The 13,275-nt window shown below is 51.8% G+C and overlaps 1 protein-coding gene across 2 annotated transcripts in view; it reads right to left on the bottom strand.

The window, feature by feature from the left end:
* The window catches only part of CACNA1B (calcium voltage-gated channel subunit alpha1 B), a 206,271-nt gene that overhangs the window by 125,581 nt on the left and 67,415 nt on the right, over positions 1–13,275 (bottom strand). For both annotated transcript variants that reach the window (XM_058524660.1, XM_058524661.1), the window contains exons 11-12: positions 5,490–5,699; positions 803–915 (exon numbers count right to left, since the gene is read on the bottom strand). In XM_058524660.1, the coding sequence (XP_058380643.1) occupies positions 803–915; positions 5,490–5,699 (323 nt within the window). The remainder of the gene's footprint in view (positions 1–802; positions 916–5,489; positions 5,700–13,275) is intronic.

Below are 13,275 nucleotides of genomic sequence, written 5' to 3'. Positions count from 1 at the left end.
CTGCCTTCAAGGCTTCCCTGACCTACATGGGTTGGTGAAAGGCCCCAGGCCAGGCCCATTATGCCCCCAACCCCCACAAGGAGAGCTGGACTGTCATGGCCTGTCAGTCCTCCCTGGAAGCTCTGGTGCATGTGCCCAAGCCTGCCCAGGATCAGGCCCACAGGACATTGGGGGACCAGGACCACAGCCCCCTTGAGCTCTGCTGGGGAGAGACTGAGGCCTCCACAGGACAGCAACACATTTAAAAGATTGTTGTGGGCAAGTCCCGGTGGCATAGGGGTTAAGTTCAGCGTGCTCAGCTTCGGTAGCCCAGGTTTGGTTCCCGGACCTACATCACTCATCTGTCAGTGGCCATGCTGTGGTGACGGCTCACAGACAAAACAGAGGAAGGTGAGCAGAACATGTTAGCTCAGGGCAAATCTTCCTCAGCAAAAAAAAAGATTGTTGTACCAGGCACAAAGTGGGCCACAGAGCCTTCAGCTGATCTCGCGATTCTGCAGACAGGGTCAGGGAGGGAGGAGGATGTCCTACGAGTGGGGAAGAGCCTGCAGCTGGCACCCCCATCAGTCAGGGCCTGACCAGAATGGGCCTCCCCTCTGTCAACTGCAACTCCCTGTCTACAGGCAGCCTTTCTGACCCACATAGGATCACAGTCTCCTCAATCCCCTGGGTCCCGCTCCACAGACGCAGCTCACTCTAGGGTACAGCACTGTGGGCAGGGGCTGTGTGTACTCTCCAGCGAGGACACAGCTAGACCAGCCTGCACCCCCCGCAGGCATCCCTGACGAGGCGTCTCACTCACCCCAAAGTCGAAGCAGTTGAAGGAGGATCGAAAGTAGCTTCTGGGCCCCAGGCCATACATCTTCAGGGACATCTCTGTGAGGAAGAGACCCAGGAAAACAAACTCTGCAAAGTCTAGGAGAAGCCGGAGAAGAGGGGGATTAGCTCACGGCCTCCTCCCACCTGGCTCCAGCCCAGACTGGAGGACACCAGACCGCTGGGCCTCTCCAGGGTTGAGCCCTCCAGGCCTGGTCTGTGGCCTCTGAGCTCTGAAATCTCAGCCCAGGACAGGAATAGCCAACAGGAAGGACACAGAGAGATGCTCGTTCCAGTCTGAAAGGTGGTGAGTGCTCGGTGCCTGTGGGACACAGAGACAGGCTCAGCAGGAGGTGAGCTCCTGGGACTGGGGTCATGGGTTACCCCCAGAGGAAGGCCTGGAGCTGTCGGGCAGAGGCCCCAACCCCTGCGGAGAAGCTGGACAGCCTTGGGCAGTCCTTCTGCCTCAGCCTGCTTCAGGCGGAGTCCCTCAGCCTCCTCCTCAGAGTCTCTCCACCTTTCTGCGAGGACTTCCCTCACACCCCTCCTCAGGAGACTCACAGCACCATGTTTGGTTTTAACTTTGTTCATGGGTTCAGCCCACTAAATGGTGAGCTTCTCCACCACCCAAGGGTCCCCAGACCCAACCAGTATGAGGCTCCCAAGAGGCACTGATGCTTGCTGGGGACCTCGGGGACGCCACCTCGTAGCTCTGCCTGTGAGTCACACAGAGGCTTCTGTGGGCACCTTCACATTCCTGCAAGCCAGGCCCCAGCAGGCAGCGGCAGCGAGCAGGGCCTACCTCGGCCCAGGAGTCCCACCACTGGCCGTGTTGACCCTCAAGAGCCTCAGGACTGAAGGGAGGCCACACTGGAGCTGAGGGCCGCACTGGGAGTTCGAGGGACACAGACACTACCCTTTACCTAGCCTGAACAGAAGTAGAGTCAGAGCAAGAAAAAACATTTCAGAAGCTGTACGAGGCCCAGACAGCAGGAGACGCAGCTGGGCTCAGCTGCTGGCCAAACCAGGAATTCCAGACATCAGAGCAAAGTCACTGTCTTTGAGTCCCCTCCCGAAAGGCTGAGCTGGAATCAGCTCATTATTTCCTACAGTAGGCCAAAGGCACTGTGGCCTCCGACCCTAGAGCAGCAGGGGCCAGAGAAGCAACTCAGAACCCAGGGCAGAGCCCACCACAGAGGGCCACGGAGAAGGAGTGAAGGGTAAGCTTCTGAGAGTCCAGTCACTGGGCAGTCACCAGCCCAGCCATCCCAGGGCCTCTCACATCCAGACTGGTTGGGAGACTGGACCTCAAGCAGCTCCTAATAAAATGGATGGTGGAAAAGGGGGCCACACACCTCCAGCCATCCCTAGGCACCCTGCAATCTGCTTTCCTTTACAGCTCTCCCCCAAGCACTGTGCTGCACAGATCCAGCAGCCCAGACCCTGGACAAGCAGAGACACCAGCTCCACTGCCCCCTGGGCACCATGCCTCACAGACAGACACACAATGGTCTGTACGGCCCAAGAAGGTCTCAGGGAGGGGATCCTCCTTCTATGGCCTGAGTACATGGACAACCAGCTCCTGGGAGCAACTGACCTACAGCAAGCCTGGCCTCTGGAGCCAGCCAAAAAATCACCAGGGCACCCAAGCTGGGCGTGGGATGAGTAATGAAAAGGCAAAGCAGCCTCCCTGGAGAGGCCGAGAAGCACATATCAGAGGCAGGGACACCCGCTGACCCTCAGGCAGGAAATGCTTGGGGCAGAAGACCCACCCCCCGCCAGGCTTGACACTGCTTGACTGACCGACACCTGGGCCCGGCTGTGCTGACCAGCAGGCGTGAGAGGCGGTGGGAAAGCTGTGCCCTGTCCCCAAGTCCTGCTGGGAATGCCCCAGCAACCTGGAAAGACCCGAGGCTCCTGGCCACCGAGCCCCACAGCCCCTCCACATGAGGTCACAAGGGCACCCTGGCCCTGCACCTCAGGGCTCCCCGCAAAAGGAGCCCAGGTCATGGGAGGAGAGGCCACAGAGATGGGACTTCCAGGCACCCACGCACCTGATCGTGGAGCTGAAGCCATCCAGGGACTCATCTTGCTCCCCTGGAGACCAAAGTGAGAACACAGGAACTGCCAGAGGCGAGACTTGTTCAGAGAACGGGAGCCACCTGACGCGGAAAGTTCCCGCCTCTCACCTGCCCTCTCCTCTCCCAAGGCAGTGACACTCTCAGCTTCATGTGCTCAGCCTCCCTCTGAGGCCAAGAAAGGGTGTTCATTCATGCATTCCTGAATCATTCATTCAACTAGCAGGCATGGTGCCGCTGGGGGCTGGCACGGGACAGAGCGACCTTCTCTCCAGGCCTTCAAGGCTAAGGGGGAGAAGAGGCAGATCATTTAAACAGCGTTTTGTATTATAATAAGAGGACGGTGTGCTATGGGAACAGAGGGACAGACAGGAGGGTGGTCAAGTCTGTCTTGAGGCCAGGGGGCTCCAAGGATGATGAGGCCCAACAGCTAGCTGTGTACTCGAGCACACATCCACCGCCTTCCTTTCCTCATAGCCTCGGAGATCCTGGTAGAGCATCGGGGTGGGTCCTTGATGGACGGACAGCTGAGGTGCACAGAACCCACTCTCCACAGGGCGGCCAGCCTCAGGCCAGGGCCCCACAGGGAGCTCCGACAAAGCTGGTCCTGGCAGAGACCCCCTCCTACCTCTGCCTCTGCCTCTGCTTCTTGCAAGGCCTGCCCTACCTGATTGGATGAGCCTCCCTGAGCTCCACCCAGCTGTCAAGGACAGTGCCCAGGGCACTGAGCAGACTGTCCAGACCTAGCATACACCCACCTCTCCCTCCAGCCATTTTCCCTGGGTGCTGCCAATGAATTCAGAAATTCCCAGGAAACCACAGAAAAGACAAAGCAGCAAGAGGGCAGATTCCTGGCCAGGGACACCTGTAGCCTTACCTAGCTCCTGGGCACCTCCAGCCTTGTGCTCCTGCACATCAGACATGCAACCAGGCCATGGAGGGCGCCCTCCGCCCACTCAGGTGGCAAATCCCCAGGAAACAAGGAGGAACCACAAGACTGACTAGGCACCACTGGCTTCTTTCATGGGAAGAAAGGCCTGGCTAGGAAGCCCCAGGGGGCAGCTGCATGCCACTGAGTCAGGAGGAAGCCCGGTCTCCCTAGTCCCCAACCAACCCCCAAGGGTGGGGAAATTTTAGCTTGAGGACTCAAGGGAGATGCTGAGCTCCATCCCAAGCAAAGTCCCAAGACACCAAACTACCAGCCCCAGGACATATGAATCAGCCATCAGAGTGGGCAGGTCAACACACACAAACGGCTCCTTCTCCTTCCTTCTACCCGCAGAGCCTAAGCCAGGCTGTCCGCCTGACGCTCCCTGGGCCCCTTTTGCTTCCGTTGCCTCTTTGCCCTTCCCATTATACAAGTAATGGATTTCAGTACAAGTTTGGGAAACTGCAGCCCAGAGTACCATCCCCAACACAGCCACTCCCACCCACATCTTCAAGTGGCCTGTGCAGCCATCTGAGCCTACAGCTCATAAGACCCCTTCAGGAGCCGCCCAGGCTCTTGGTCCAAGCTGACCAGGCTCAGTGGTCCAATAGAGGGGAGTGTGGCCGGCCCGCCAGGGGCCAGGCCTGGGAGCCAGGAGGGTTCTTCTCTGGAGAAAGGCTCTCTTGGGCACCTTAGGTGGCTGCAGGCACACAGGGCTCCTACGGAGACAGCAAGACCCTCGTGGGAGCCCAAAACGGGTCCTGTCTCCAGGTCAACCACAGACACCAGGCAGGGTGAGGGCAGCCGACCCTGGGGAAGGGGAAGGCAGAAACACTGACCATAGGACGGTAATCATTAGTGGAGTCTTTTTCTTAGCGCTCTTGTGAGGTAAGATGACAGACCAAGCCCTAAAGTTCCACATGACCTGCAGAGCCCTAGGATATGAAGGGTCAGTCTTGGAGTGTCAGGCCTGGTCCCTGGAGTGGGGCAAGGAGCCCCAACCACCCCACTTATCTTCTCTTCACCTCCTTGGAGCTGTAGCCAGGGCCAAGACAAGTCATAACTCAGATCCCTGTGGCTTGTCCTAAGGCTCATGGACACAGGATTGTTTAAGTAAGTCAGCCCTAGTCATGGACACACTTAGATTCAACCAAACAAAAAGAAAAACAACAACAGCCAGAAGAGCGCCAGGAGAACCACAGAAGACAGGACTCTTTCTCCTCAGGGACCCAGGCAGGAGCTGCAGCCTGTGGCAGACTGGAACGAGGAGCTGAGGAGCTAAGTCCCCTAGTCCATGGGTCTGAAGCCCTTACAAGGGAGGACACAGGTCATCCCACAAACTTCCTCCCCAGGATGCCCCAGATCCCTCACTCATTTCACACCACACTGACGGATGGGGGTCTAGCCAGATCAGCTGGGCTTCCTGGAACCCGGGCCCAGGTTTGCAGAGCCTGCGCAACCCTGGGATGGGAAGCTCAGGCCCTGGCTGCAGCCCCGGCACCCAGCAGAGGCCCCTGGGCCTGACCAGGCCTGTGGGGGCACTCTGGTCAGCGCAGGGGTCCTACCCAGGACATTCCAAGGCAAAAGGCTGTGGACCAGGATGTGCAGGCTGCAGACCAGAGGCGGTTCGGGAAGAGGTGGGGGAGGCCCGGGCCGTGGCTACATACACAGCGCTGTGGTGAGCCGCTGCGGCTGGTTGTAGTGCACCACGGCCACGCACAGCGTGTTCAGGGCCACCACACACAGCACCACCCAGTAGAAGCTCTGTGCCTTCACCACGCGCCGGATGAAGAAGCGGAACATCTTCTCCTTCCTCCGGAAGTACGACGAGCTCTCCGTCTTCCCGCTCTTGAGGCTGGCACGGGCGAAGGGGGATCCTGGAGGGACAGGAGGCTCACTGAGGACGTGCAGGGACCACTGGGCCCCAGGACAGACCCTCCTCCCGCTGACATGTGCCTCTGCGGACACGCCCCCGCCCCCACGCATCTCCCTCCATAAAAACACCTTCAAAGACACTTGCCCAGCCTGGGCCTGGCAAGGCCCTACTTCCAATCACAGGCACCATATGTGTCTGACCCGTTATTGACATTGTGCTAATGACCCCTGCACCCCCTGCAATGGGTCCTGGCCCTGCCCGCATTTCACAAATGAGGGAACCGAGAGCCTTGCTGATCTCCATGGTTACTGGGCTCTGGCTGAGAGCCCTGGATCGGAACTGGTGTCTGGGCCCAGCACCCCGGCATCTTTCAGGGGCACAACCCTGATGCTCCCAGGCCATCCCAACTCCTCCATGAGGCCTGTGAGTCCTACTGCATCTGGCCCTCTTTCCTTCTTTAACTCAAGGGTCTACAATCACTGGCCACCGGTTTTTTAAGTAGTTTTACTGGAACACAGCCAAGCTCCTTCGTTTGCATCTGGTCCACAGCTGCTGTCCTGGTACAGCGGCAGAAGTAAGTATGGCCCAAAAAGCCCCAAATGCTCACTCTCTGGAAAGTCTGCCCATGAAGCTGCACCTCTCCTCTACTCAGCGCCCAAACCCCAGTGCTTTCTCCTTTTCCGCACACACCACCTCTGCTCTGCCTTGACCTGAGCGTGGAATGCCTCCCTCGGGCGGCCACGTTTCCACGGTAGGCTCCTCCACAGCTTCACGTCTCAGCTTCCACGCCACCTCTACAAAGCTCACTTCTCTGGGCACTCCAGCTAAAATAGGGTCCTCAGCCCCCCAACAATAATCATAACTCGTGCCATCTGCCACGGTATTGGTTTCTCAGCCTGTTCTGTGTCTGACTCCCAGAGCAGGCTGCAAGCTCCCTGAGGATGGGGGCCACATGCTCTTTCACCTTGGAACCCCTCGTACTACTTAACCCACTCCGTGGGTGCCTGGAGGTTCTGAGTGTGCACGTGTGCAGAGTCTGGCTTTGTCTATCAGGACAGACATCCGTGTGTCTCCGCCACACAGCTGTGCCTGCATCAGGGTTTCTTTAGTTTGTGCAATAAGGACTTGGCATGTGTGTGCCTCTGAGTGATCAAACTAAGTCAGCATTGAATATTTGGGCTTGGGATTGGGTCCCTGGGGAAGGGTGTGGAGTGTGTGTGAGCGCGTGTATGTGAAGTCGTGTGTAGTTGCACACCCAGGCTCTCAGTGGCTCACTAAGAGCATCATCGGGCTAGTGTTTTCTTGGATTCACTGAAATGAAGACAGGCCCCAAGGCCTGTGGAGAGAACTGACCACAAGCTGAGCAGCTGCATCAGGCAGGAAGACACTGTCACAGACAGCCCCAGACATAGACGGAGGGGTCCCGAGGACAGCAGCCATCAGCCAGCCCTCTGAGGGGACTCGCAGGGTTCTAATGGCAAAGTTCTGGCACTCTAGATGCCACACTCCATCCATACCCATGGAAGACACTGTTTCATTACAGCCCTCCTCCTGGTTAAGCCAGGACATAGCCTCCCAATCCATGTCCAGACACCAGCCACTGCCAATTAGTCAGAGCTGGCTCATTCAACAAAACCTCTCCATGAGCTGAGAGCTGCGAAGTGCCAAGGCCACAGCCTGACACACTTGCTCCCTCCTCAAAGGCTGTAATGGGGCACAGAGGGAAGACAGACAGCACAGACAAGGAGAGACCTACACGGAGGCAGAGCCATATACAGACCCGTCCAGTGAACCCACATGCTCAGAACCCCCAAACACACCCACACCACTTAGACATTTAGAAACAGAGTCACACACACTCATGCTCAGACACAACCACATACACACAGACTCAGACAGGTGCACACCTTGAACACACACAGGGCCCCTCTGGGAAGGAGGGTAAAGAGGACACATAACTCATGCAAACTGCTATGTGCACATACATGTGGCCAGTGAGATAAGAAGCAAATTCTCCAAGGAAGACTCCTTGGCCATCCCCACCTGGCTCACTGGACCATGCCCAGGAAGAACTAGAAAACACTTGGGTGAGAAAGGTCTCGTGGGAATGCTGCCCCACACGCTGCCCTTGCACACTGCCTGGTTCCTCCCCCCCTCCACCTATGCCCACATGCAGATAGCCACACACATCCTCACTCGTCAGAGGCACAACCACATAGTAGTGTCCACAGGGACATTTGCACAAAACCACAATGCCCACATGGCCCTTGAAGCCCCCCAGCTCTTCGCTGTAACACACACCCCCAGGGACACCAGGAGAGTGGGATCCCAGGAGCTCTGAGCACAGCCCGAGGGAGGCGCTCCTACTCTCAGGCCCTGGAGGAGAGCTGGTGTTTCCACACGCACGCCAGGGCAGCACCAAGGACAGAGACCCGCCGGAGTCCTGGGCTCCACTTGGTCAGGGCACAGGGACAGCCAGGCCTACATTCCACCAGGGCGTTCCGGGCCTCAGGGCATTCCAGACCCGGGGTCTCTGGAGATAGGCGCGCAGGTCCCTGAGGACAGCATTTCCCAGCAAGCAGCTCCCGTGTGCTCAGGTTGGCTCTGGACAGTGACTCCAGCCCAGCTCTCTGGTACAAGCAGGAGTGCCCAGTAAACACTGTCCCACCCACAATCATAGCTTTGGTGGGAAAACCATGAGAGATTGGGCCTACTTCTCTTCAGCTTTATGCATTTTCCTGGCTTAACTTAGCATCTATTCTTTATAATGAAAAGGCTTATTTCAAGAAAAAAATATGATTATCTTCAAGCTGGGGGAAATCAAGAACTAAATTAACCTATGATTGACGATGGAGTTAAGCATTAGTGAGAATAATGCATGACCACAAGCAAATATTTGAGTTTCTTTCCATTGTGCCCAGAGGAGCAGTTTGTTAGTTACTATAAGTCTCTGTTAGTCCTGGTTAATACCCATGCCTTCAGCAAACGTGTACAGACTGTTTGTGTCGGGCTCCGAGCAAGGAAGAGAAAACACAGAATGACTAAGATCTGCCCCTGCCCTCGATGGCCCTACCAGAGGCCAGTGAAGGGACAGACAAGAAGTGTGAGTTTCCTTCCAGCTGAGCAGTTGCACTCCCCAGCGTGGGGTAACGGAGGTGATGTGGGTTAGACAACAAGCCCACGTAGAAGCAAATCCCCAGCACCCACTGCCCGAGGCATGTTACCTTGTACATGTCACATGGCCTGCAGAGTCTCACTTGAAAATAGGTAACAGGCAATCTGTACCTCACAGGGTTGTGTAGGATTAAGTGAAACAATGCAGGGCCTGGAACATTTTGGGGCTCAACCAACAGCTTAAACAAATGACAGAGTGGATGGAGGGATGACATGGGTGAAATACAAACCCAGTGCCTGGACACAGCTGTCCTCAGCACAGGTGGAGGGCAGTGGAGGGCCAAGTAGGTGCTGGACACGTGGAAACCTAAGCATGGCTTCCTTTCCTCCCTGCCAAGCCTCACAGCCCAAACCTGTCCTAAACCAACTACTGCTGAGGCCTGAGGGCCCTGAATGCAAGTAAATCCTTGGGCTCTGCCAGGGACCCAGAAGGTAAAGTCAACAAAGTCCCAGAGATTCAAGTACAGCCCCAAACCAATCAAAATAAAACTAAAAGAGAGAGAGAGAGAGAGAGATTTGGAGGAAAAAAATCAATCTCCCCTCTAAAACCATTCCGCAGATGAAAGGAAAGGAAGTTCACTCTTAAAACCCCAACTAGTAGCCTGGAAGATGAAACACAGCAATATCTTAAACACAAGGGGAAAATGTAAGAAGGAAGAAATCATGAGGAAAGGGATAAGAGACTTAAAGGAGCAAAGCAAGAGATACAACATGAAATAACAGGGAATCCAGAAGCAAAAAGAACAAGGAAAGGAGATGAAATAATGAAACAAATGGAAGAAAACATCCCTCGCTGAAGGAAGACCTCAGCCTGCAGGTTGAGAAGCCCCCAGAGTTCCAGATACCAGGCAAAGAAAGAGTTACTGACAAAGGAAAAGAACCAATGGCCTCCGAGGCCTCATCTTCAACAAGGACACTAGAAGACAGGAGAGTGACATCCACAGAGCAACAAGAGAAAACAGCCACAGCAGCAAAGATCTCATCTGTCGGTGAGAACAAAGGACAGACACTTGAGTATGTACAAGAAGTCAGAGCCTCCGACATACGTACCCTGCCTACAGGGAAACCAACCAAATGACACAACAGAGGTGAGAGAGATGGAGAGGAGAGAAGCTTTAAAAGTCAATCTAAGTAGGTAAGGGCAGGCCTCTGGGAATGTGGAGCCTGGGCAGCCATAGGGACTGATACCAGCCTAGAATTAAAAACATCAAACAGTCTCAAACCAGGAGTGGGGAGGAAGGAGGGGAAATGCTACAAAGGTCGCATCTTATTGGGTAGGGGTAGGGGCAGAGTAATGGGAAACAGAGCAATTTAGTTATGGAAATAATGCATCTTGGTGGTAAAGACAGTAAATAAACAAACTAAGGGCCGGCCCCCTGGCTTAGCGGTTAGGTGCGCGTGCTCCGCTGCTGGCGGCCTGGGTTCGGATCCCGGGCGCGCACCGACGCACTGCTTCTCCGGCCATGCTGAGGCCGCATCCCACATACAGCAACTAGAAGGATGTGCAGCTATGACATACAACTATCTACTGGGGCTTTGGGGGAAAAAAAAAGGAGGAGGATTGGCAATAGATGTTAGCTCAGAGCCGGTCTTCCTCAGCAAAAAGAGGAGGATTGGCACGGATGTTAGCTCAGGGCTGATCTTCCTCAAAAAAAAATAAAAATAAAAATAAAATAAAATAAACAAACTAAAATAGTAAAGAAGTATGTTTCTAATTACGAGAGCAGGGAAGGGAAGGGAACCATTTGTGGATCAGAAGAAGCAGAGATTAGAAACTAACAAGGGGAGAAGGGTGATAAACAGCAACTTGATCAAAGCAGCACAATGAAGGATAAAGAACAGAGAAAAGAATAATGAAATCTCAGTAACAACTACAAAGAAATGAGGAAGGAAAAAAGTCAAGTATGTCAAACATTGCACTAAATAGAGACAGACTGGATTCTCCCATTAGAAACAGAGACCATAAGACTGGGTCAAAAAAAAAAAGCAAAACCCAGCTAAATACTGTTTTCATGAAGAACACTTCAAAGACTTAAAATGATAAAGAAGAGTTGAAAATGAAAGGGAAAGCAAAGATACCAGGCAAATGCAAGCTAAAAACCGAAAACAACAATAGCAACAAAAAGTAGCAATAGTGACATTAAATGTCAGAGCAGGTGGAACTGTCCAATGGAGGAACTGAACAGATAAGGAAGGTACTGTATGATGATAAAAAGCATAATTCACAAAGAAGATAAAGCGATCATAAACTACATTTACCAAAATATATAGTGGCTTAAGACATAAACCAAAGCCACCGGAAATACAGGAAAAGCAGCAGGGCCACGCAGTCCAGACCACAGGGCTTTATCCTCTCACACCTGGCAGGACAGCTGTCATCAAAAAATAAAATACAGGTGCTGGCAATGATACGGAGAAATTGGAACCCTTGTGCATTGCTGGTGGGAACGCAAAATGGTGCAGCCACTATAGAAAACAGTATGGAGGTTCCTCAGAAAATGAAAAATAGAACTACCATATGATCCAGCAATTCCAGTTCTGGGTATTTATCCAGAAGAATTTAAATCAGGATCTCAAAGAGATATTAGCATTCCCATGTTCACTGCAGCACTATTCACAATAGGTAAGATGTGGAAATAACCTAAATGTCCATCGACAGATGAATGGGTAAAGAAAATGTGGTATCTACATATAATGGAATACTATTCATCCTTAGAGAAGAGGAAATTCTGCAATATGCGACAACACAGAGGTACCTTGAGGACGTTATGTTCCATGAAATAAGCCAGACTCTGAAAGACAGGTACTTCATGATTGACTTATATGATAAATCAATGATACACTTATATGAGATATCTAAAATAGTGAAATTCATAAAATCAAAGACTAGAATGGTGGGCTGGGGTGGAGGCAAAAAGGAGAGTTATTAATGAAAAGGTATAAAGTTTCAGTTAAGTAAGATGAATGAGCTCTAAAGATCTGCTACACAGCATTGTCCCTACAGTCAAGAATAATGTATTGTACACTTAAAATTGAAGAGGATAGATCTCATGGTAAGTGTTCTTATCACAATAAAAATTTTTAAAATACAAGAGAAACTTCATAAAAAGTAAAATGAGGGGGCCCAGCCCAGTGGCGTAGTGGTTAAGTTTGCGCACTCTACTTCAGCGGCCTGGGGTTCGCAGGTTGGGATCCCAGGCACAGACCAACGCACCGCTTGTCAGGCCATGCTGTGGCAGTGTCCCACATAAAGCAGAGGAAGATGGGCACAGATGTTAGCCCAGGACCAACCTTCCTCAGCAAAAAAAGAGGAGGATTGGCAACGGATGTTAGCTCAGGGCTGATCTTCCTCACAAAAAAAATAAAAATAAAAAAAAATAAAATGAAGTAGGAATGTTCAAAATACCTCTTTCAGAACTAGACAGATCTAGTAGATTAAAAACAAAGATATAGGGGCCGGCCGCATGATGTAGTGGTTAGGTTCAGTGCACTCCACTTTAGCAGCCCAGGTTCACGGGTTCAGATCCCGGGTGTGGACTGACACTGCTCATCAGTCACGCTGTGGTGGCGACCCACATAAAAAAATGGAGAAAGACTGGCACAGATGTCGGCTTGGGGCTAGTCTTCCTCAAGCAAAAAAAAAAAAAAAAAGAGGAAGATTGGCAATAGATGTTAGCTCAGGATGAATTTTCCTCAGCAGAAAAAAAAAAGACACAAAGAACTGGAAAATAAGATCAATAAACTTGATTTTTACAGATACACATACAACCTGATAGCTCCCTAAGCAGGACAGACACTTTTCTGCTCATGTTAATGAAACTTTTTTTAATCAGTCATGAACTTAGAGTTTGAAAACTTTTAAATGTAGAGATTTACTAGCCACGTTTTCTAATCATCTGATAAAATGAGAAATAATAAAAAGATGATCAAAATATCTCTGCTTATGAATTAAGAAGCACACTCCTAGATAACCTTTGACTCAAAGAGGAAAGTAAAGAAGTTACCTAGAAACCAATAAAAAGGAGGACATCACAGAGGAAAATGCACAGACAGCCTAAATGCCATTGTTATTAAAAAAGAAAGAAAGAAAGAAATGAATTACACATTTTAAGAAATCAGAAAAATAATAATAAAATAAATCAAAATAATGTAGAAAGATAAACTTAATAAAGATAAAAAAGGAAAATAATAAAATTGAAAACAAAAAATAGAAGGAAGGAAATCTAAAATCTGGTTACTTTAAATAATTGCTAATACATATTAACCCCACATGCTCCTAATTAAGAAAATAGAGAGAAAGCAAAGATAAACACACTAACAACCCAAAAAAAGCTTAACCAAACTTAGCACGATCTAAGTCAGTCGCAGAGCCTCCAATACCTTCTACAGCGATAATGTTCTCT

This window comes from Diceros bicornis, chromosome 28 (assembly GCF_020826845.1).
Source record: "Diceros bicornis minor isolate mBicDic1 chromosome 28, mDicBic1.mat.cur, whole genome shotgun sequence".
Classification (NCBI taxonomy): Eukaryota; Metazoa; Chordata; class Mammalia; order Perissodactyla; family Rhinocerotidae; genus Diceros; species Diceros bicornis.
This window is presented reverse-complemented; position numbering and strand designations above follow the sequence as displayed.